The sequence below is a fragment of the Dreissena polymorpha genome, chromosome 9 (genome assembly GCF_020536995.1).
Source record: "Dreissena polymorpha isolate Duluth1 chromosome 9, UMN_Dpol_1.0, whole genome shotgun sequence".
NCBI lineage: Eukaryota > Metazoa > Mollusca > Bivalvia > Myida > Dreissenidae > Dreissena > Dreissena polymorpha.
The window spans coordinates 51,351,967-51,377,305 of record NC_068363.1 but is presented as its reverse complement, the minus strand read 5'-3'; the positions used below and the strand labels follow the sequence as shown (position 1 = coordinate 51,377,305).

Genomic DNA, 25,339 nt, shown 5'->3' with positions numbered 1-25,339 from the left:
TACGCACGTGCTTATTATCTAGATAGTTCCTAACGGGAAAATGCAACCAAAATATATTAACGTTGTTACCGAACGTTTAACCTTATTGCTCACAGATGTATATTTCATTTTTTAAACTTATTGATAAATCATAAATACAGATACAAGAACTGGTATGGTGTTTGTGAGGCAAACTATCATAGCAGCAGGCTCGGGTAAACATGGCAAACAGTCGTCGCCTTTTTGTCGACCTTTTTTCATTTGGACATTATTAAACCGCTATTTAAACGACGTTGTCATCAATGAATAGTTTTAACTGCATTACTAGTATAAGAACTAAGCATTGCAGTTCTTAACTCTCGTTGCTATATGTTTAATAATACTTGAACGTATAGATTAATGTTAATGGTTATCAACATTGTTCACTTGTGTAAGGTCGCGACAATGTACGACATTATGAACATAAATATTTTCTTGCATATTATAAGATCAGACGCTAATTATCATTAATAAATAAAAAATAATAAATGAAAAATCCTAATAATGGCAAAACTTCATATTTTGTGCATTTCTATACGGTAATCCTGAAGTTGATTAGTGACAGTACCATACCAATGAGAAGGGACGGATCGATGAGAATAAGAATTCTCCAAAGTCACAACTTTCTTGTATAAATTTTATTAGCTGCAAAGGTTGGAACAAGCTCCGGGTTCTCACATTATACAGCCTCTGGCGGGAAATGACATCATAAACTTCGAAAAACACACAAACGTCAGACATCATTTACAGGGAACCAGGCAATTATTTATCCCGATACTTTTCTTGTGGAGTGTAGCCTCGTAACCGGTTAATAAAAACAAAATGTCAGCAAAAGGTGGAAAGAAATTTCACAAATGGACCATGGACTTCACTGGGGCAAATAGGTAACAATCGGAACGCAAATTTAATGCGAATTCACGGATGATTTAAGTAGTTTTTCGTCATTATATTTATCATATTACGATGGGGCATACTATTTCAATAAATCAAATTGCCTTCGTACCACGCACATTCCGTACCAACTAAGCAACTACCATGGTAGTTCTGGCTACCATAACTTTAAATGTCGCTTGTAATGATTTTTGACTTCCGCGACTTTATAGTTATGGACCAACCCTATTAGGAAAGTCAACCAGAAATTCCCGAAAAGTTGACAGTTAACAAAGACCGGTCCAAAACAGCTTTTATATGCCGTTATTGCCATATTGGCCCAAATCAACCACTTGATCGGAAAGATTAACATTTTTCACATTAAACTGATATATTCTTTCACTAAATACTATCTTAATCATTTAAAATTTATCTATTCTGCTTTTACATATCGAGAAAAACAGCGATGTGACAGTCTTTCTTGAAATGCAAATCTCCTGAGATTTCACGGTCATATGACGTTATTTCTTTTTTTAGTAACATACCATGTGCTTAAGTGTTTTCAAATTCAGAATGACATTTCCAGGTATTTTAGATTATTCTGGATTGTTTTGTAAACAAATTGTAGTGTTAATACAAACTCAAAGTAAATATTATTTAAAACTACCTGATTCACACTGAAATCAGTCTTATAATCCACCATACGTAAGTTGTTAATTACAAATAATAGATTTCAGAAAACGAAAGTTATGTTTACAATTTCAGCAAAAAATGTCAAGGTTGATCCGAAAGTATCCAAATGAAAACTCGTCACGTGACAAAGCGACAATGCGTCAAAATTGTGAATTTCAGACTGATGAGTCTAGAGTTATTTTTATCTATTGTAAGATGCATTTGAAATATTTGAACCTTAAAATATTCCCAGATGCAGTAATTTATATTAATTCACTAATATATGTAGAAATGTATCCAAGAAAATGAGCTTTCTTTGATTTATAGCGTGACATAAATATATTACGACTCTGGTTGACTTTCGATACGGGTTCGCTTCAGCGTACAGGTCTGTCAATACTATATAAACTGTAAGCTGAAGTTTCTTTAGCTACTACCATGGTTAATTATGCTCACGGATAAGGGTGTCACGATACGCTCACCTTACGATACGATACGTATCGCGGTACAGTGTGTACGATACAATATGTATCGCGATACGTATCGTTAGATGGAACAGTGGTCTAGCTAGGCCAAAGTAGCGAGAAGTTGTAACATCTTTTGAAGAAATGGTACATTTGCATAATAGATCTTAGTTTTACGTATAGTTTGCTTCAAAAGATAGATTCAGGGCTCAGCCTAGGTTCAAATTTGAGGGAGAAGTGAATTTTCCTTCAGCTAAAATTAGGGACAAGTGAGGCAACTCAAAGAAAAAATGATTTCTGTTCAGCGTTCAATCAACTTATTGTATACCTCTGAGTCTCATTACACCATGCCAGTTATCATTAATCAAAAACCACTTCATTTCGCACTTTTGGGGACAATTACAAATACAAACACACACACTTAATGTTGTGTTATTGATGTATTAAACCGAGTTTAACTAATAAATTTAACACTTAATTCACATGTTATTTATGTAATAACTGGTAAGTCCATTACTGCTGAAATAATTTCTATAATAGAGACTGAAATGGATGGTGGATTTCAAAAGGCTGCATTTCATTTATAATAAGACATGTGTATAAAACCTACATTTTTCTTCTTTGTCATTGATTGTAAATTATGATGGTAATTTTAACATATTTTTTTTTCGTGTAGAGGTGTATCAATTAAACTTCAATTGTAACAAAACCAGAAATGTTTAGAATCTTTTTACTTCCTTGTAAATTTTGAACAAATCAACATTAAATCAAATTTATATTTTGTTACAATTATTTGCTTTACATTAAAAATTCATTTAAAATCTCATTTTACAGCAGAGATAACAAATAAGACCTGTAAGCGAGCCCCATATGTATTGCCAATGCTAGGTTACCTCTTCGCATTTGATCATTTTGGAGTATTGTTTTAATGGGCCATTTAACTTTGCTGAATCATAGTTATTGGTAGCCAGCACAAGGCAATTAATCAAGGCATCATCTATTAACAATTTCAAGGAGTGTAATAGCTCCAGACTGTTCTTTTGAATGTTCAACTATGCATGACCTGTGATTGGGGCAACTAAAGGCTGAGAATCCTTCTGTGTCAATTTTCCACATCAAATTGATTTTAATCAGTCAATCACTGGCACAAACTTAATCATGAAAAGAGGAGAAGTCACTTCGCCTTCATGAAATCAATGTGCGAAGTGAAGATTAATTTGGCGAAGAAATCGCCCACTTTGCCCACTCGCGAGACCCCTGATGGAAACAACATGCAAACCATTTAAAACCATTTTTTATTTTATTTAAAGACCTCTACATATGTGTCATACAAAATACCATATAATGTCATGAAAGTACACGAATTAACAATATGTTATTATTATTTACAAATCTAAAACTTTGATTAAATATGAACACAAATAATGAATATTTTTAAAAAATACGGACTGCTTTATGTTTCTTTTACTTCGATAGATTATTTAAGTTAAAAATTAAACATGTTTACCAACGGGTGCCGGTCAACTCGCACGGTAGTCAACTCGCACCTTTTTTGGTCAACTCGCACGGCATTTCTGGTCAACTCGCACTTTTTGAAGTCAACTCGCACCCCCCAAAAATATATATAGAAAAAGATGAATAAGGCGTAAAAAAATAATTGTTTGTTTCCGGTGGCCTGACCCTACCTAATTTTTTGCCGCCTGTCCTAATCTTTTTGAGCCCAAAATTCGAAAAAAATCGGACCGCGTATTTTTCGGCGACGCTCAATAAACTTGTCTATGTTATCCGCATATTATTTTTATTGTTATTGAAGCGCACGTGGTAGCTGGCCAATCAGCATTGAGTTTGCTCACACATAATATTGGGTCATTCATGCGCAGACACTGTACTCTTGGAATACACAGTTGATCTTATCGTCTGCCAACAATATAGCGGCCGATGGCAAACGTCGTATTTAAAGATTAACAAATCAAAAGAAGCGTAACAATAAATAAATTATTTCTAAGCTGATTACTTAAAACCTTTCTCCTGACTATCGATCTGAATTAAAGGATGATAATTAAATAATTAGTTCTATTTCGACGATGTTACACCTTTCTGCCGATTATCGTTTGAAATTAAAAGTTGATAATTAAGTTGTTTTTTACCCACAAAAAATGCTATGGTAAAGCAATATGTCAACCAAATTGTATATTTGCGAGGTTTTGCAATGTCTGCAGTCAAACAATAACCCATTTTATTTAATGTGAAAAAAGCGTACAATTTTTCGGACTGTCGTTTTACATTATTTTTCGTCGATTATAATTTATTTTCGAAGTTCTTTATAGAAGAAATAGAATGACAAATACACATGCGGTGATACGGACGGTGTGGTTTATAATATTTTAAATTGTATTCACCTGAAAATACAATTGGAAAGACTATAAAAAAGAACAATTAGTAAGGGCTCTGGGTGGGGTGGGGGATCTGCCCTTTTTTCCTGTTGGGTTCCTGCGGCTGCGGTTCCAAGACCCCCGGCCTAATTTTCAGAATTTCAAATTTAGAACAATCGACACCCCTATTAAATGTACATCTATAAAATAACTTTTGTTTGTACTTTGACAAGTACCATACTAATTATTTCTAGATTGAAAACTGTATGTTACATTATGATATGTGATATGCCCTTGTTGTCATTAAAAGAAATTTAAACAAGTTGATTGTACATGTATATATAATTATTTCAAAACCAGTTTTCGGGCATCGAAAAACAAAAACCTGGTTGGCTAAAAGAAATTTTGGGACAGCGCTATAGCCCTGGTAGATAGACCCCACGACACCAGTACATAATATAATCTGAAAATGTGGTCCTTTGGAAGCATAAACTGCATCTAAGAAATATAATAGCACACCCAGTTTGATTGGGTCTGTTCATGGTGATAATGTTACATGCAACACCACTCCCGTCCCCCTAGCAAGGCTTTTGGGCTATTTAATATATTATAAATTATAAATAATATAGTATACACTCCATGATCCCAAAGGAACAGAAAGTATAACAACACTGAATCCCTATAGACACTGAGGGTCAAGCTTACTGCGATTTTAGTTATGCCTTTTATTGGTCATAATATGGACTATTAAAGACATTGCCAGAAGTCAACATTAAACTTCTTTTTAAACAGTTTTAACATCGAATGAGGGGTTTGACAAGGATTTCCACTCTCATCATCGCTATTTATTATTTGCATCAAGTATCTATCACATCACATCCAATCAAATAAACACATAAAAGGCATATCACTAGAACCTGACGAAGAAATCAAACAGTCCTTATTTGCTGACGATGCAACTTATTTTTTAAACGACAGTTACGATTCTTTCCATAACCTAATAGAGTCTCTAACCCTTTACAGAATGACATCGGGTCTTAAACTAAACAAAACTAAATGTACTGTGCTGCGAGTAGGTAAATTAAAACAAAGTAATGTCCAATATAAAAAAGAAATGAAATTTAATTGGACATCCGATGAAGCCACAACGTTAGGAATTACTTTCACAAATAATGAAAAGGATACAGTTCTTAAAAACATACTACCTAAATTACAGAATTTTAAAAACTGCTTAAAATCATGGCATCACCGTAAACTTACACTAATCAGAAAAAACACAGTATTGAAAACGTTTGCACTTCCTAAATTAATTTATGTATTAACAGTTCTCCCAAATCCACCAAATGATGTTATTAACGATATAAAATCAGCAATATTTAATTTCATATGGGATGGTAAGCCTGATAAAATAAAACGAACTCAGTTAATCCAATCTGTAGAAAATGGAGGTATCCAATTAACAAACATTGACTCATTCTTGAATGCAATCAAATGCAGCTGGGTTAAAAGATACCTAGATAACACCAATACAAGTAAATGGAAATTATTCTACCAGAAAATCCTAAAAAAATATGGTGACTCCTTACTTTTTGAATGTAACATCAGCAATACTATCTTACATGAAATTGCAAAGGAAACATATTTCTGTCTGATGTTCTATCAGCATGGAGTGATGTCACTCATAACCTAGAAACCCAAACCAGCAGTAAAACTATTTTATGGAACAATAAAGACATAACTTTAAACAATAAGACGTTTTTCTATAAAGATTGGTTTGAACAAAGCATTAAATATGTCGACCAATTATGACTACAGAATTAAGGATTTCTACTCTTTTGATGATATATGCTACATATACGGAATACCTTCAAATAATTTTCTGAAGTACTACACACTAATCAAAAGCATACCCATACATATTAAATCTGAAATCAATACAAATAATACACCATGTACTCAAACAACATTCGTAGAAAACATACTTGGAAGAAAAAACAAAACGAATAAAATATTTAACACACTACAAATTAAGAACCTTACAGAAAACTCCAAAACCCAAAATAAATGGCAAGTCCTTTTCGGAGAACATGAACTTAATTGGAAACACATATTTACCATGCCATGTAAAGCAACTATTGAAAGCACACTGAGAAATTTTCAATATAAATACATCCATAGAATTATAGCTACAAATAAATATCTCTTTAAATGCAAATTATCTAACTCAAATCTGTGTGACTTCTGCGGTGAAAACATCAAAACTATAGAACAGCTTTTTTGGGAGTGCAAACACATCCAGCCTATTTGGAATCAATTAGTATCTTTTCTTGAACAACAGCAACTAAACGTTAAACTATCTTTCTTAAATGTAAGTTTCGGAATTTACTCATTGAAATCAATAAACTGTAATAATATTGTGAACTTTATTCTTATATTGATGAAATATTTTATCTTTAACATGAAGTACAAAAAACAAGTACCAAATTTTAATTATTTTTTCCATAGTCTTAAACTAAAAATCCAGATTGAGAAAGAAATAGACCTCAGTAATGACACATTACAAATCTTTGAACAAAAATGGAATTGGATTAAATTCTCATAATGTTTGTCAGGGGTTCCACTGGCCCAAAAAAAGTTGTCGCCACTTTTTCGCGGCGTGAATACTGTCGGTTATTCCACCTTATTAATAAGAACAATCATTTCAAGAAACCTTACTACATTAATGTCATTGACTGTATTATCACTTTAAAAAGTATGTTATTTCATAAAAAAAACAATAAGTACCTTCATAAGTCATACCTTCATAAGTCTTAATAAGCTTTATTTGTATATAAATAACATTTTTTTCAACTTGATAAACAACACAGATAACCAAAATAATATAATAATCAATGTATTAAACAGTATGCTGCATAAATGTTTCGAAATTAATTATTCATTATTTTATAACATAAAATCACACCAATGTTCATCATTTGAAAGGGAATCAGAAAATAAAGCATCTCACTTCAAAGTGTTTAACAGTTATATTTGGTCATTAGGACATGATATACATCAGCTTCTGTTGTTAACAAGTTTTCTGTCAGTGGTGGCTGATTTCCAGGTTAAATTAAAGGACTGTTGTTCACGCCTTTTTCATGACAGAAAGGCCCAGATAATTGCCACCATCCATTCTAGTTGCCTGAAATAACATAAAACATATTTTTACAAACTATCAACATCAAACCAACACATAAATGCCCCTATCTTTAAATGTCCGAATTTAAAATATCCGAAATATAGTATATCGAGTGAATGTTTTATATTTAATTCAGAAATTGTTGTTATCTTAATCAATTTATATCCTTCCCAGAACATTACAATAATGAATATATTAAACAGAAATGCTCACAAATACCTGTTGAAACAAGTTTTTATTTGTTGATGTGGAGAAATTAAATGCTTTTGCCAGCCCCATGGTTTTGATTTTAACAAAGAAATAGCGGCCCTAATAATCATTATAATTATTGATCGTCGTGACAGTTTGTCCCCGTGTTACATAACTTATTGCTCAATATCATAAAGGAGCCGTTAATCCGATAATAACCGCCATAAAACTTGACAATAGCAGTAAAAACACCGTTTGTAACACTCTACGCTTCGGTGATTTCTAATGCACTCTGCACTGTAGGTCGCTTACATCGTCGTAAATCAATATTTACAACTGACAGACGCTGGCCGCTAATGCTCGGTCGCGTGCTTTCGACTCGCAGTACATTTTCGGATAGGATTTTACCGATTTTTTTTAATTCGCCACTTTTAAAAAATTGGAGCCACATTTAAAAATTTTGCGCCATTTGGCGCCAATGGCGATCGACAGCGGAACCCCTGGTTTGTCCACTTATATACATTTCACTCTAATGTTAGTTTATCTTTCTAAAATAATTTTGTATATTTTTTTTTCAACCTTATAAGATCATTGTGAATATACAACAAAACAAAGTCCAGTATGCTTTCTTCCCACTTTATACAACTCATCAGTTTTCATAACTATTCTTCTGTTGTTCTTTTCTTTTCTCTTTTAAAAAAAACACCTTGCAAACAACCAAAGAAAAAACATATTAACCCAGTTTTTTTTGTTTTCTTGTTTTTTTTTAATCTTAAGGAAACCAAAAAAAGTATACATATTAGCATATCTTGTATAACATGTCTGAACTTTATTGCTTTGTACAATCACTTTGTTGTATGATCATATACATGTATACATTGTATGTATTATATTGAATAAAAAAAAACAAAAAAACATTAAGCTCGGAAATAAGGAAAGCAACAAATGCAAAATTAATGAACAGCAAGTTTTTATTTCATAAAATCATTTAAATAAAGCCATATAGCATTACATACATCATCAAATTTATTGTTCATACAGTTGTACACACAAAAATGAGAAGAAGATGCACCATGTACGACATTTTCTAAAAAAAACAATATTTTTAAAAATAAAATTATTTGCCTACCTACCTTCCCTAATTTTTTAGGCCATCAGGCCTTTTCCGCTCCATTTTGGGAAAACGCCACACTGGAATTTTGGGAATTTCGCGTCGTGAAAAATCACATTGTGGGAAAAAAAATAATCGCAAAACTGGCTCAATTGGGAAAAATAATCGCATGTAAATAGTGTTTCTTATATTTCAAAGAAGCTGTTAACTGGTAAATAACGGCTATTTTGATAACATTTAATAAAAAATTTACTAAATATTATGAACATGTGTGATAGGTGCAGGGTTTTTAATCTGATTTTGGGGAAAGGGCCTGGCCTTTTCTAAACGCCGGATTTTAGGGAAAATAATGAGTCTTAAATGATCAATTTAAAATATTTTACTGGTTTTAAAACAAATTCAAGGCAACAGATAATTTAATTATGCAATATTTTTCTATTTTCTTCACTGGATCAGGTTAACTAATATATTTAAAGGTTTAAAAAAAAAAAAAAAAAATTTTTTTTTTTTTGGAATTGGGAATTTTTTTTTCAATTGGGAAAAAAACAACCAGATTTGCGTTGGGAATGGGGCCAAAATTCGGACCCGTGGCATAGGGCGGAAAAGGCCTGGCCATGTCAGTGGAAACAAACATAATTTTTGTTGAGGCCTTATGTAATATTTTCAGTAGTTTATAAGTAGTTAATATGTATTAACAATAGTAAATTTGTCCTTTTTTTAATAATCTGAATATATGGTTGTCACATTTAATGGCTCTTTTACACTTGTGGTCGGTGTTTTTCACGGGTTATATGAATGTGTGTAAGAGGTGTGAAAGTCTTGTATACAACAAAAATAATTTAAATGGCAAAACATTAATCAATTAAACTTAATTGGTATGATAATTAATCAGTGATACTTTAATGTTTGTCACAAAACGGATATTGTTGTAAAGACACAGAACATGGGAAACCGGTAAGTACCATGCATTTCATTATATACTTAATATTTCATAACTTAAGAAAAAGCCTATTTTGATTTATAATAGTGAAAAGTCTATGTAGAGCTCTATTTCGGCGTTCATGTTTTTTGTTTTTTAATTATTTGTATTCTAATTTCTATTTAATTGTTGTAAATTTAATATAAGCTTATTTTTTACTTTTTTAATAAGCTATGAAAGATTATGAAATTTTCATACGTTACTATGTTAATTGTTAAATTGGAAATGTAATAATAAAACATCTGTCACCTAATCATGCAGTCAACAAAGTAACAAAACCTGAAAACACCATATCCTATTTCTCGGGGTACGGACATTAGCCCTCTAGGACACTAGCCCCTAGGACAAAAGCCCCTTCAAAAAGTGCACGCTAGGACATTAGCCCCCCGGTGTTTTACATGTAAAACGTTCAAAACTTTTTTATTTAAAGTAGGCATTTTTATTCCATTTCTTTAATTTCATATGTAAATACAAACAATATATAGCTTGTACCACACGCGTACATTTCAGTGTTTTTTTTTTTTTACAATTTCTTTACTATTTTTTTCTTTGAACTCTATTTATTTTGCAAACATTTTGCTATCTGACACCATCCAGAAGTCTAAAATTACCTTACAATTAGATACATAAGTAACATATTGTGTTGTTGTTGCTGTTTTAGAAAAAAATAACCCATTAATTCCATTAATAAAAAAAGATGAAATTAAATGCCTAAAAATAAATGTAAAAGTAAGTAGGGGCTAATGTCCTAAGGGGCAATTGTCCTATGGGGCTAATGTCCTAGGGGCTAATGTCCTAGGGGCTAATGTCCTAGGGGCTAATGTCCTAGGGGCTAATGTCCTAGGGGCTAATGTCCTAGGGGCTAATGTCCTAGGGGCTAATGTCCTGGGGCTAATGTCCTAGGGGCTAATGTCCTAGGGGCTAATGTCCCAGAGGGCTAATGTCTTACACTCCTTTTTCTCACCACTAAAATTACAATAAACAGCTAATCTGTCAGTCATTCAGCTGATAAGGGTACTGATAATCAAGGGGTAGATAAAGCTATTACTGATAGGGGTTGCCTAGAGATAAGGCTGTAGTATGGAACACTTAAATAAATATTTTAATTGTTCATGCTATACAATTTAATATTTAATTAATGTTAATGAACGCACAGTGTTGCAAAATTAAAATATTAGTTAAAAAAAAAGAACTTTTACTATCTGTTTTAATGTGCCGATAATGTAACTATGGTGTAAACAATATTTTGTGAATTTTTGTTGTTGTTATTTTGTGAAAATATTGCAATAAAAAGTATTGAACTAAACTCTGAAAGTATTTCTCATTTGTTTTTATGCATAAATAACTCATTTAGAACCCATTAACACATCAATAGTTTGACTACCATGCGAGTTGACTTAGGTACGAGTTGACTTCCGTGCGAGTTAACCAAACAACGTGCGAGTTGACTACCGTGCAAGTTGACTTAGGTACGAATTGACTGTTAACCTTACCAACTAGTCAAACTGGCTATCTTTGCTTGTGCCGTAAAAAACTCCAAGCGCAATTCATAGAACCAGTCAAATAGTGCACCTTGTTTCATGACGTAGGCAAGACAGTACATTTTTGAGTGATTGAAAATTAATTTTAATGGTTTCAAAGAATTTGCGAAATTCTCAGCGGAATCACACAATTACAGCTCCTGCTTAGGAAACTCGTAGCGACTAAAGTCGTGATATAAAGCAAATGTTTATACGAAATAAACGCCTACCACTTTCTTACTGATAACACAAAAAGATTCCATATTTTTTATTAGAAGCTTGCTGGAGGTGATTTTAATTCAACTTCCGCCATTTTTTGGGTGAATTACAGTTACTTCCCTTGAAATGCGTCATGGAAAATGCCGTACCGTACAGACTCGGAGGCGTATCGTGAACCGTACCGAGGGGAGACTATAAGGATATACCGTCCCACGGAGTACCATGACACCCTTACTCACGGAGAGGGATGCATTAATCGCTCTAGTCCCCAAGCTTGTGTTTTAAACTCCTATTTAGCTTATGGCTGGATCTCCATCAAACTTATACAGTTAAAAAAACAGCGTGTTAATGATTGCTAAGTGGTAGCATCCTTGGGTATCCATAGTATTAGTTGCAATAATTCAACTCTCAGCTTTATAACCCAATGGGTTGCTAAGAGTTGCAATGCGCTCTCTCTTGTGCATGGGTACAAAATGTTATCAACAATGCAAGGGTTAAGGAACACTGAAACTGCAAGAACTTATTAAAGTTTACCTGTCTAAATCACAATCTCATCCAAATGGTACCATTAAAGCAAGAAATAATTGGTTTTTATTGACTTAGTTTTTCTTTTGTACGCTGTATTGGCCATATAGGAAAATTGACCCAATATTGGTTAGGTCGCAGTATACACCAATATTTTGCACGTCGGGTTATGTGATGGAGCCTATTAAAGTCGATAACGATGTGGTTTTCGATACAGAATACACTGTTTCAAATTTAAATATAATAATGTCAGCGAGAAAAGTGTGTTGAAACATCGTTGTGTTTTTATAGGGTGCATGCAAAGGATAACATCCGTAGGTTGCCATTCAGGTAAATTTAACATGTTTATGAAGTTTATTCGTTATTTTCCTCAATTTATCTTGAAGGACGTTTGTTTAGTGAAGCGCACGGATTCCGTGCGCTGAACTGCACCCATGTTTATGAAGGGGTGCATATGGACTGCCAGAGCCGCCATAGCAAAAATTATCAAAGGCTCTGGGAGTCCGTTTATATGGACTACCTTAGTATCAGCCCTATTAATGAAAACATCTAAATATTTTAAGTTTTATATGTTACAGGGTGAGAAAATTGTACGGCCAGTCCGGAACACGAATCCGGGACACCTCCCTAACAGGGCGAGTGCTCTCCCGCCTGAGCTAACCAGGCCGCCACACAACTTCTCCCCTAACATGACCAAGTTGAGGGGATATGATCCGTGTTATGCAAAACAGGTCTTATGACATACACATGTATGTGGCCATGATTGCTCCAGCCCAGCCTGCTCATTCTAATGGTCTGATTTAGAGCTACTTTGTCTGCTAATGAGACCGTTAGAGCTGTCTTTATAGCAAACAGGGTATCACCTGACCAGACTCTGCAATAGCGCAGGCTTCTCTGGAGCTACACAAGCAGCATACGTGCCACTGCTCATACTATTTTTCAACGATTCATCATGTTATTTGCAGGATGAAAGGGGAGAAGCAGATCTCATTGTCTCACACCACTGTCCAGAATCCCTACGGGTACTCAGAGCTCAGCAGCAGGAAGGAAACAGAGAGGCAGGAACAGGACGAGCATCTCATTATCAAGGTTATTTGAAGTGTCAACCATCTGAGTCTTGTTATGGGAATACTGGGCTTAATGCATATTAGGAAAGTGCCGTCCCAAATAAGCTTATGCAGTCAGCACCGGCTATTCATGGACGTCACTTTCCGCTTTTATGGTTTAATATTTGGTTTAAAGGGAGTCTCTTCTAAACAAAATCCAGTTTTTGGAGAAACTGTTGTCCCTGATTAACCTGTGCTTATCTGGGATGACACTACACCCATGCTTGAAAGCCCATTTCCTAGAGTGAAGGTTAATTTTCTTCTGGATTAACCTGAATTTGATGTACTTAAGTAGGTGAAAAAATGGTTTCAATGAACAGTTAAGCCTTTATTAGCAAAAAGAGTATCTATAAAAATGTTGAAATTCTGAAAGCGTGATGATAGGCCTGATTTCCATATAGAAGGCACAATTTATTTCTTTACCAATATATATTGACTACATCCATCCATGTTTTGATCTTCCAAACTATGACAGTAATCAAGGTCAAGGTAACTGTTACTCAATATATGTGCTGCGTTAAAAACGGGTTTCATGCGTGTGCATAAAGTGTCAGTGGGCACAGACTTATCAGGGACAACACTTTCCGCTTCTATGATATTATTTGTTTCATGAAATTCTCTTCTTCGCAAAAATCACATTTAGGCTGAAAGAGTTGTCCCAGATTAGCCTGTGTATACTGCATAGGCTAATCTGGGACAACACTTTACACACATGCATTTAACCCCCTTTTCACAGAGCGCGGCTTCTTTAAACAAATATCCTGAATATCATATATAATCACAAAATTAAGCATTTACTCAATTCAAGCATATATAATTTATTATGTTTTAAGACAAATTAAATTTTGTTTGCATATGGGTCATATTTAGTCAAGGTCACCAGGTACATTCTGTGTCGGTAAATAAAGCAAAATAATTTCCACTCAAAGTCAAGCTTTTTTCTCTCAAGGATTTGTAATTAGAAAAATTTATAATTATTTGATAGCTAAGATATTTTACCTACCATACAAACAGTTTGTTTTAGAAAAAAGGCCTGACATTCTGACGGGTCTATGAAAAGTCAAGTGTGCTCTTGTCAATTAGCTCTTAGATTGTAAACAATATAATGTTCATGTTCAAGAAGGGCAGAATAATGTCTTGTCCGGTCAATAAAATTGATATTGATTATCTTATGTTTTAAACTTTTTTTGCCGTTCCGAAAGGCTTTAACCCTTTGCATGCTGGAAAATTTGTCTTCAGCTAAAAATGTCGTCTGCTGAATTTTTAAAATTAGCATTTTCTTTGTGTTTTTTTCAAAGAATAGTATCCGAATAGCAAACAGTTTGGATCCTGATGAGACGCCACAGAAATGAGACGCCACGTTCTGTGGCGTCTCATCTGGATCCAACCTGTTTGCAAAGGCCTTCAAAATTCGGTTCCCGCACTGAAAGGGTTAATATTGCCATGTGACTGAAGACAAAGATCCTTATCAAATTGTTAACAATTTACTGTCCATTATTCAGAAAGGCTGGAACATTGCTTTGGGGCCGATTAAACAGATCCCCATGAACTTCTTCATCTTGTGGATGGCAGGCAACACGATCTCTATCTTCCCCATCATGATGGTGGGCATGATGTTCTTCAGGCCCATTCAGGCCCTTATGTCTGCCTCCAACAGTAAGTCAACAGCGTCTCTTTTCTTTCGTTATAAAGTGCCTGCAAAAGGAACTTTCCGAATCAAGGAAAAATTTCAAAATTCCCCATTCTCAAAAGGAAGGAAAGTTGCATCAATTTTGTTCCAAAAGTGCATTATCAACAAGTGAACAAAGAAAATGAGCACTAAAACTGAACATTTCAGGAAAAAGGAAGTAGACATTTAAATAGGTTTGTGCCATTAGGTACCGAGCAATTAAAAAGATCCATAATTAAAATCTAAAGATTTTGCCATGCCAATTTTTCTAATTCATGTTTTTTTTTCATGTTTATTTTTAGCTCACCTGAGCACAACATGCTTATGATCAGAACACGTGTCCCAATGATGTCTTGGAAGAGTTGGAAAATGGTTCCAATTGGTTGAAAATTAGGCTGCCAGGGGCATGGCAGTTTTCCTTATATGGCTATTGTAAAACCTTTTTATACTCTAGAAGTCACATTTATTGTCAAATCTTCATAAAACGTAGTCAGAGCATAAGTTCAAATGATACATGTATCTTGGATTAGTTTGAAAATAGTTTGGTTGGTTGCAAAACATGGCCATCAGGGGGCGGGACATTGTTCCTTATATTTCTATAGTAAAACCTTTTTAACACTCTAGAAGTTACTAAACATTTGTTCTTATGATATCTTGGCTGACTTCGAAAACGTTTTTGATCTGTTGAAAAGCATGGCCGCCTAGGGGCGGGGCATTTTTTCTTAAATGGCTTTAGTAAAACCATGCTTATGATAGCTTGGCTTTGTTAAAAAATGGTTATGGTTTTTCAAAATCATGGCAGCCAGGGTTTGGGAAAATTTTCCTTTTATGGCTTTATTGAAACCTTGTTAACACTCTAGAAGTCACATTTTTGTGCTAAATCAAATTTAGTCAGTAATATTTGTTCTAATGATGTCAAGTAAGAAAATTCTTCTGGTTTGTTAAAAAGACATTGCAGCCCGGAGGCTGAGCAGTTTTCCTTATATGGCTTAAAAGAAAACTTGTTGATGCTATATTTTGCCAGATGTAATGGCTAATCTTCATGACACTTTGTCAAAACATTTGTCCCAATGAAATCTCAGATTGAAACTGGGTCATGTGAGCTCAAAAACTAGGTCACCAGGTCAATTAAAAAAACGTGTTAATACTCTAAAAAGTCATTTTTTTGGTCTAATCTTTATGAATCAGCTCATTCTCTTTCAGAATAGTCAAGTTTCTGTAGGTCTCAGGTGAGCGACTTAGGGTCCATGGTCCACTTGTTTTCCCAAATGGCCAAGCACCAGTTCTATTCCCAATTGTATAAAAAGCTGGTTAAAGTGTAACATCCCGTAGCTTACTTTTTTGCGAAGAGCCTAGCACTTGAGTGAGTTTTAGGGTTCGATTCCTGGTAAAGCAATGCACTTTGTGTCCTGACTGGTCATGAAACTATTTCTACAGCTATTTTAAAAATAGAACAAAGGCCTTGGCAAACAGCGTAGACCCAGATGAGACGCCACATGATTTTTTGTAAGAATTATTTTTAAATATAGAAATGAATACACTAGACATCCCTAATTTTGGAAATATATTGATCCAATTTACAAGGATGGGAGAGTCCACTAGGCATAAATGGGTTAACTTCGCCCTCTGACTCACATCGGGCCATTGCATAAGTATGTGCACTAAGTTCTGATAAAGCAGATTACCCAGGAAATAAGGCTATGTAACTGCCTTGAAATACTTCAAGTCTTGTTAAAACAGCAAGTTTTGTAATATGTACAGGTGTGATAATGCCTCCTTTCAGGTGATTTCTCTTAAGGATATTGTTCTCTCGTGAGTAGTTGTAAAAATGGATCCCCTGCCTTATGACCTTTTACAGACTGACACCTCACATCCAGGCATAGTTTAAATAAATTAAAACAATCAGTTTCTCAATGAAAATTTCTGTATGGTTGTTTACAAGATTTTCAGCAGTTTTCCGGCCAAGTTAAAAAAACAAACTGAGATTTCAGTATTAAATCAAAAACAAATAATATTCCTTTCTGAGTGAAACAAATTAACGGTAAGTTAATTCTGAATATGAATGTGATTATGTACTGTATGTCCTTCTAACCATGTTTAGGTAAAGATTCTGCACCCTGCTCCTTTTTAGCTATATATTATATATATATATATAGTGGAGCTATCCTACTCACGTCAGGGTGAGCGTGGAAATGTTAAAGTTTGCGTACCACCTCACACCTCAAATATTTTCTATGTCCCTTGACATATTGCTTTTATATTTTGCGTACTTCTTTACCAACATGACCCCAATCTTTAAACAAGAGCAGACAACTGTATCAAGTATTTTGTAAGGATTATGGCCCTTTTTTCACTTTTTCACAGAAAATTGAAAATTTGGTTATGTTTTGTGTTCAGGTCCACTTTATTCCTAAAGAATCAAAGCTATTGCTTTCATACTTGCAACACTTACTAACTATAATAAGTGGACTGTGCAGGCAAAGTTATGTTACTCTGACTGGAATTTTGACAGAATTATGGCCCCTTTTATACTTAGATAATTGAACATTTGGTTAAGTATTGTGTGTTGGTCCATTTTACTCTTTAAAGTATCATAGCTATAATTATTCCCCCATTACCATTGGTAATGGGGGCTATATAGGAGTTACTTTGTCAATCTGTCTGTCGGTCAGTCTGTCCCGAAATCTTGTTCGGGCAATAACTATGTTGTTCATTGTTAGATTTTAAAATCATTTGGCATATTTGTTCACCATCATTGGACGGTATGTCGCGCGAAAGAATTACGTCGATATCTCAAAGGTCAAGGTAACACTTTGAGTTCAAAGGTCAAAATGGCCATAAATTAGCTTGTCCGGGCCATAATTATGTCGTTCATTGTGAGATTTTAAAATCATTTGGCACATTTGTTCACCATCACTGGATAGTGGGTTGCATGAAAGAATTATGTTGATATCTCCAAGGTCAAGGTCACACTTTGAGTACAAAGGTCAAAAATGGCCATAAATTAGCTTGTCCGGGCCATAACTATGTCGTTCATTGTGAGATTTTTAAATCATTTGGCACATTTGTTCATCACCATTGGATAGTGTGTTGCGCGAAAGAATTACATGGATATCTCCAAGGTAAAGGTCACACTGAGTTTAAAGGTAAAAAATGGCCATAAATGAGCTTGTCCGGGCCATAACTATGTTGTTCATTGTGAGATTTTAAAATCATTTGTTCACCATCATTGGACAGTGTGTCGCACAAAAGAATTATATCGATATCTCCAAGGTCAAGGTCACACTTTGAGTTCAATGGTCAAAAATGGCCATAAATGATAATAATTTAATAATTCTTAAAAATTGCCATAAATTAGATTCTCTTGTTTTGTGAAGACAGCATGCAAAAAAGTCTGTGTCAATGCGGCACATGGGGGTATATGTCACGCCTGTGACAAAGTTCTAGTTGCTTTCAGACTTGGAACACTTGCTTACTATCATAAGGGGACTGTACAGGAAAAGTTGCATAACTCTTGTTGGCATTTTAATGGAATTATGGCCCTTTTTTTACTTAGTCACTTTGAATATTTTGTTAAATTTTGTGTTTAGATCCACTTTACTTCTAAAGTATCAATTAATAAGGCTATTGCTTTCAAACTTCTAATACTTTCTTATTATCATGAGGGTACTGTACCTGGCAAGTTGACTTTGACCTTTGAATGACCTTGACACTCAAGGTCAAATAAATTTTGCTTAAATTGCCTTAACTTCTTTATTTATGATCAGATTTGATTCATACTTTTACAAAACAACACTAACCTGACATACCACAATGGACTACACTCAAACCATCCCTCACGCTCCACCCTAGAATCCCCCCCCCCCCCCCAAAAAAAGTTTTTGTTTTCCTTTTTTTTCTTATTTTAGAAAGATAATCTAATAAATGACCACCCTCTCCACATTCTACCCCCCTCTCCACCCCCCACCCCCCCCCCCCACTTAAAAAGATTTTTTTTTTGAAACATGGTAAAAAAACAAACAAATATTTATTGTCCCCTACCGGTTTCACCGGAGGGGACTTATGGTTTGCGCTCTGTGTGTCCGTCTCTCTGTCTGTGAGTCTGTCACACTTTTCTGGATCCTGCGATAACTGTTAAAGTTCTTAATATTTTTTCATGAAACTTAAAACATGGATAGATGGCAATATGGACATTATGCAAGTCATTTTATTTTGTTCCTACGTCAAAAATTTTGGTTGCTATGGCAACAAATAGACTAGAAATACTGTTGAAAATGGTGGTTTTCTGGATCCTGCGATAACTTAAAAAGTTCTTAATATTTTTTCATGAAACTTGCAACATGGATAGATGGCAATATGGACATTATGCACGTCATTTCATTTCGTTCCTACGTCAAAAATTGTGGTTGCTATGGCAACCAAAAAATAATAATCTGAAAATGGTGGAAAAATTTCTGACAATGGTGGAGCCGGTAGGGGACAATATTGCTTGACAATAGCCTTGTTTATTTCATTTTTGAAGGACCATCCCACCCAAGCTATTGCTATCAAACTTGAAATAAAATCTTATTACTTTCTTTTATGTCTTAACAAATGTTCAATAGATTGTGGAAAATATACCTGAACTCAGAATCGTCTATAAAGTACAACTTCTTTAAAACATAAGCGATCAATATGTTTCAATTATGGTCCTCTTCCATTTAAAATATGACTATATTGCCTTGACCTTATTGAATATGAACAATTTCCCCATGATGGCTTATGTTATACTGTCAAGCACTCGAATAGTCGAGCCCTCTGTCTTCTGACAGCTCTTGTTGGTCATCACGTCACGTTTTTCTAGGCTATTGAATGTTAACATATGAAAAATAAGCTATATATTTTGCAAAAATAAAATTGCCTTTCATTAATATTATATTACACTGTTGCGTGCAAGAACATTGCTAAGAAATTCAAATGAAATAAGCAAAAACAAATTCACCGTCTGTTTGACTATCCAACCTGCCCCTTTTTAATCAGCACCTTGTACTTTTCTGGATTCTAATGATCCTAGATCCTAGTGATCCAAAATGCAAGTGAACCTAGATTTTAGTGATTCTAAATTCTAGATATCGGAAATGCGAGTGAACCTAGATTTTAGTGATTCTTGATTCTAAATATTGGTAAGGCAAGTGAATCAGATCCTAGTGATTCTAGATTCTAGATATCGGAAATGCAAGTGAACCTTGATCTTAGTGATTCTACATTCTAGTGATCGTAGATCTTTCCCCTCATGTTGAATTTATTGTTAACTTTGTACAGTTTAATATATTATTCACAATGTAAGGGGAAATACTCCTCCAGTCTTGTTGTGAATGCAAGGGAGAGAATTGTGAGATGTTAAAGAGCTTATGTTGGTTGACAACTTAATGGAAGAACATTCATAAGTGTTTTATTAGATTTAACAGTTATGACCTGTTTTACAATTTCCCCCTCTTTCCTCCAGCAATCTTTAAGATGATAGAAGGACCACAGCATCTCATACAGAAGTTTGTTTACATACTGGGCAATGTGGTCTGTCTCGGACTAGCCGTATACAAGTGTCAGACCATGGGACTTTTACCAACTACGTCTTCTGATTGGCTGGCTTTCTTGGAAGCACAAAAGGTACCTGAAAGCTTAGCATTATGCAATTGTTGCAGTGAGAAAACCTGAGTTATTGTCATAGCCAGCTCGTCGTGTCGTGTCGCCGCTGGCATGTGCAGTACTTAAACCATCAGGGATGAAAATTAGTGGTTGCCCGTGAGCCCGGGGCAAGTAGATTTTAGCCTGGGCAACTTAAATTCAAAAGTTGGTATTCCAGCCGGGCAACTAGCTTTTTTAAGCTTGAAACATTCACTTACAATTAAACATTTAATAAAATTGGCGACTGTTGATTAATTATTTTAATAATATTTATTCATAAAGGCCAAGGAAATTATTCAACTCAGACTCATATTAAGACATTATACACAGAAAGAGTGTAATGTAAGCAGTTTTGTCCAGTTATCTTTTATTTAAAAAAAGTATTAGATACACATGACAATACATGTACATTGTACTGGGCTCGTTAGTCTTTAGCCGGGCAACCAAAATAGTAAAGATGGTTGCCCGTGTGGGCAACCAATTGTAAAACGTTAGTTTCCATCCCTGACCATGACATTTTGCTCTTAAATCAAAGTGCTTCCACCTACAACTTTGAAACTTCATATGTAGATGCACCTATATGATTTCTTCACGCCACACCTATTTTTGGGTCACTAGGTCAAAAGTCAAGGTCACTGTGACCTCTAAAAAAAATCTGACAAGCTTTTATTTATTCAAAACTGCACCCATAGCCGAGCGTTGGCACCTGCTATGCGGTGCACTTGTTTTAATTCTAATTTGGGGTTAAAATGTTAGCCCACTGCCCTGCTCAAAATATTTTTTTGCACTGTAATGCCTAATAATTCCCCACCACAGTGAAAGATTTATTAAGAAAAAAAAAGAAAACTAAACTAAGACAAACATGAATAAATAAGAAGCTTTTTTGTACATGATTCAAACAATTTCTTCTAACCAGTCTGATTAAGAACTAGTTTAGCATTTGTTGCAGATCAATCAAATTATGTTTATTATTTTTTTAAGGGAATAAACTTATCATTATTAAGAAAAAAAAGCACTTTTGTCAAGAACTTCCCATTCTTAAAGGCCTGGCCACCTTTCCCCCCAAAGACGAAAAACAAATATGGGTAAATTCAATCTGTCAAGGTAACCATTATGCAATGGTGGATTGAGTGTGTTAATTTTTCACAGTTTAATATCAGTAAATGTCTTGATATCTTTATCAAATAATGATATGGATAAACTATTTCCAAAACTGTTAAGTAAAGTTGTATTTGCATTTACCCTTTCCCACTCAGAAGCAAAGTGAAAATGGCTATGTGCAAACAGCTTAAAACCAGAACAGCCTGTGTGTAACTCGCAGTCTGTTCAGGTTTTTATGCTGTTTGATGCTAATCAGTATCTTAGGGTTGGAAATGAAGCTTTTAAAACTTGAATCTAGTAAGAAAAGTCTTTGATTCAATTTAACCTTCTCAGGGACTACAAATGCATCAAAATAAGGGATCATTTGCATAGTGTCATGAGTTTAAATGAGATTGAGTCTGATTTTATAATGCCTTCATATGGGAATGCTTTATTCTGTTTTAATCTTAAATATTTTAGTGCCAGCTTCATGTGTCTTATATCTTTACCAGGACTTTCATGAAATTGTAAAAAGTAAATATGAAGTGGTCCGTACAAAATTTCTCTGTACATGTAACTGGTATATTGGTGGAAATACTGTATATGACTTTAATAATTTTGAGGAGCAAAACAGATAATGAAACACTTTTAAAATTATGTTTGTATGTGTATCATCAAAATTTAATAAGCTGATATATTTAATGTTAACATTAATAAAATGTTATAGGTTGATATATTTTATAAGTAAGTTAATGCGTTCGCAACTACAAAAATATGTTATCTTTTGTGTCAAATACTGTGTACATTGACAATGGTCTTTATTTACTTAATAAACTGTGTTTAGTAGAGATGAGTTAAAGGTAAGTTTATTGAGTCAATATGCATTAGGGAAAGTCACTTAGGCTGTCGGAGAAGGTAACATGCTTTAAACCTCCATTGTTTGGTCAGCTCTATATCTTGTCAACCAAATTGACGAAAAAAAGAAAAGTTCTAATATACCATTTTTTTTTACAATTATTAGTTTATATTGATTAAAATATCACGACTGGTATATTACATTACTTGAAAAATTTGCTAAGTTTTCATATTTTCAGTATATTCTGTAATAAAATTTTACTGAGTATGTGTACCAGGTAACTACCAGTTTACTTTAAATAACGCAAGTAGATTGATCATCATTGTCACATGGTAAACCCAGGAATGCAAATTGTGCATGCTTAGTGAGTTGTATATATTTTATATATAAAATGATCAATCTACTTGCATTATTTATAGTGTGTATATGGTTATGTCACCTATTTTCCCGATGTACTTTTAGTTTCACATAGAAATTTTTTATTATGGAATATACTGAAAATATGAAATGTTTGCAAGTAATGTAATTTACCAGTCGTGCTATTTTAATCAATAAAAACTAATAATTGTAAAAAATACGGTATTTTAGAACTTTTCTTTGTTTCTTCAATCTGGTTGACGGTCCCTTTAACGCTCTGAAGGATTGTCATGAAACTTAGCTCAAATGTTTAGGCCATTAAAATGCAGGAGGCACTCAGTCCAGCTGAATGTCACACTTGAAAGTTCAATGTTCAGTGTGAAGGTGGTGTAATGGATATGGTGTCTGACTAGCGACGGGGCGTTCACGGGTTTGATCCCCACTGTGGGAGCTTTCTTTAGATCTCCCCAAAAGACACCAAGTACTTGTTTTAGGCCCAGGAAACGGATCTGAGAGCGTATCAATAAGCCTGAGGCTTTCGATGCAATTAATGCAAAAAATAGGTTAAAACGAAACTAAAGTTCAATTTTTGAGCCAGTATTTTCATGTCTAATTTATATGGCCTTGCCCTTTATAAATGTCATCAAACGTTCATCAAATGTTTATCCCATTGTGGCAGTGTGCAGTAGAATGAGGCAGTCATGCCACATGAACCAAGGTCAAGGTCACTCTGAAAGGTGAAAAGGATCAAGTCATGGTATATTGCCTTTCTTTGGACTGCATGATAGTGAAAAGAACAAAACTTAAATTAAGATACACATTGTGTGTACGCTTGTGTTTTCAGAGAATTGAGTGGTCCGGAGGTGGCGTCGCATTATAACCAATACCTGTACATAGTTGAAATTGTGAATTGTGTACATACCAAGTGGAAAAACTGATGAACCTTTTCTCAACATCTTCAAGACATGCTGACTGAAGTCGTTCCAACAGTCTTGAAACTGTGAAATAAGAGAGAAGTAGAAACTGTGAATGACTGTTGTAACATCAAGGATGTGTAACTATCTTCATTTTATCAATCCCAGAAACATATGATGTCCAACAATAATGTTATGGTGTCAATTAAGAATGGTTTAAGATTTCCACAACATTGCAAACTTCTGTAAAATGCCAATGTCAGGATTTATCAGAGGGACATTTTTTGATTCACATGTCAGGATATCTCTATATCTTTTTGCTGAAGATAATCGCCTAAATTTCTGGTTTTGTAACATAGTAATTTTTAATTCAATATTGTACATCATCATTTTTTTTCATATTTTTTTATTAAAAGACACAAACTATATATATTTAATAGATGTAGATTTCAGGAATTAATTAGATTCTTATATATATATATATATATATATATATATATATATATATATATATATATATATATATATATATATATATATATATGGCATTAAATCTTATCTTATATGTTCGACACTTGCTGTTGCTAGAATGAATTAAAATTTGAAAACTTCATGTGCAATATCATTGCAAATGTGTTGTAGTTCTTTCCATGAATTGTAATATGTACATGCATGAGATAACGTAATTTATCATACGATGTTTGGAGTTTCGTGGGATTTTCAATAAAGTCAACAATTTCTATCAACATGAATCAGGTTCAACAAAACAAACAATTTGATACCAAGAACGTACATATTTTATTCTAGTTTAAAGTCATACATCACAAAAACGTTTATTTAAAAAAAAAATACAACAGCCCGCCATACGGAAGTTAAATGACGTCATCAATGGGACAATACATCTTAAATATCGATATAGTCATTGCACTCGCAAGTGTTGCACAGAAAGTCAAGACAAATGATAACTGTATGCTTATCAACTATTTGAAGAAACGATTTAACACGCTTATGTCAATATTGACACCATCATCAAAATGTCAATTTCAATACACATCTCCAAAATGGCGTCTCCAAACTATTCGGTGAAGTGTATTCTTCGATTAAATTTGTCGCTGCAGTCCATTCCTGATCTCCAATTCAAGATGTTTATAATTAAAGCGGGTGTACTCTTCCAATTCGTAGTGCAAACAACTTTTTTTCTCCATACGATGTTAAAAATAAGCGATTGTTCGTGTCGTCCTTTCGAACGCCGTTGCTACATGTGTATCAACGTGTAAAAGCCGGATAAGCAAAATCAGCGTACATTTAAAATATAAAAAAATGGATTGTCTTGCAGATTTTTAGGAAAGTGTGGTATGATAAATAGAAAAACAGGTTATTGTCCCGTCGTTTTGTAATATATCAGGCTCGGCACGAATAAAAAAACGGCTCGGCAAGCCTCGCCGTTATTTTATTCTAAGCCTCGCCTGATATATTACAAAACGATGGGACAGTAACCTGTTATTCTCTATAAACTGGAAAATATACATTTATCGTGTGTTATGTTTAACAATGAGAAACGTTCAACATGATTGAA

General features: G+C 34.1%; 1 protein-coding gene across 1 annotated transcript; it reads left to right on the top strand.

Moving 5' to 3' along the window:
* The first annotated feature begins 776 nt into the window (after positions 1-776).
* Positions 777-24,241, top strand: LOC127844819 (ER membrane protein complex subunit 4-like). The gene is made up of 5 exons (XM_052375331.1): positions 777-902; positions 13,083-13,206; positions 14,726-14,879; positions 20,378-20,538; positions 23,694-24,241. The coding sequence occupies exons 1-5, from the start codon at positions 841-843 to the stop codon at positions 23,727-23,729; spliced, it is 537 nt and encodes a 178-aa protein (XP_052231291.1). The 5' UTR covers positions 777-840; the 3' UTR covers positions 23,730-24,241.
* Positions 24,242-25,339: the final 1,098 nt, after the last annotated feature.

Bases quoted from the DNA above. Each gene is read 5' to 3' on its own strand.
- LOC127844819 (XM_052375331.1), top strand. From the start codon at position 841: ATGTCAGCAAAAGGTGGAAAGAAATTTCACAAATGGACCATGGACTTC. The intron at 903-13,082 runs GTAACAATCGGA...TGTTATTTGCAG, and splicing joins GACTTCACTGGGGCAAATAG to GATGAAAGGGGAGAAGCAGA. The intron at 20,539-23,693 runs GTACCTGAAAGC...TTGTGTTTTCAG, and splicing joins CTTTCTTGGAAGCACAAAAG to AGAATTGAGTGGTCCGGAGG.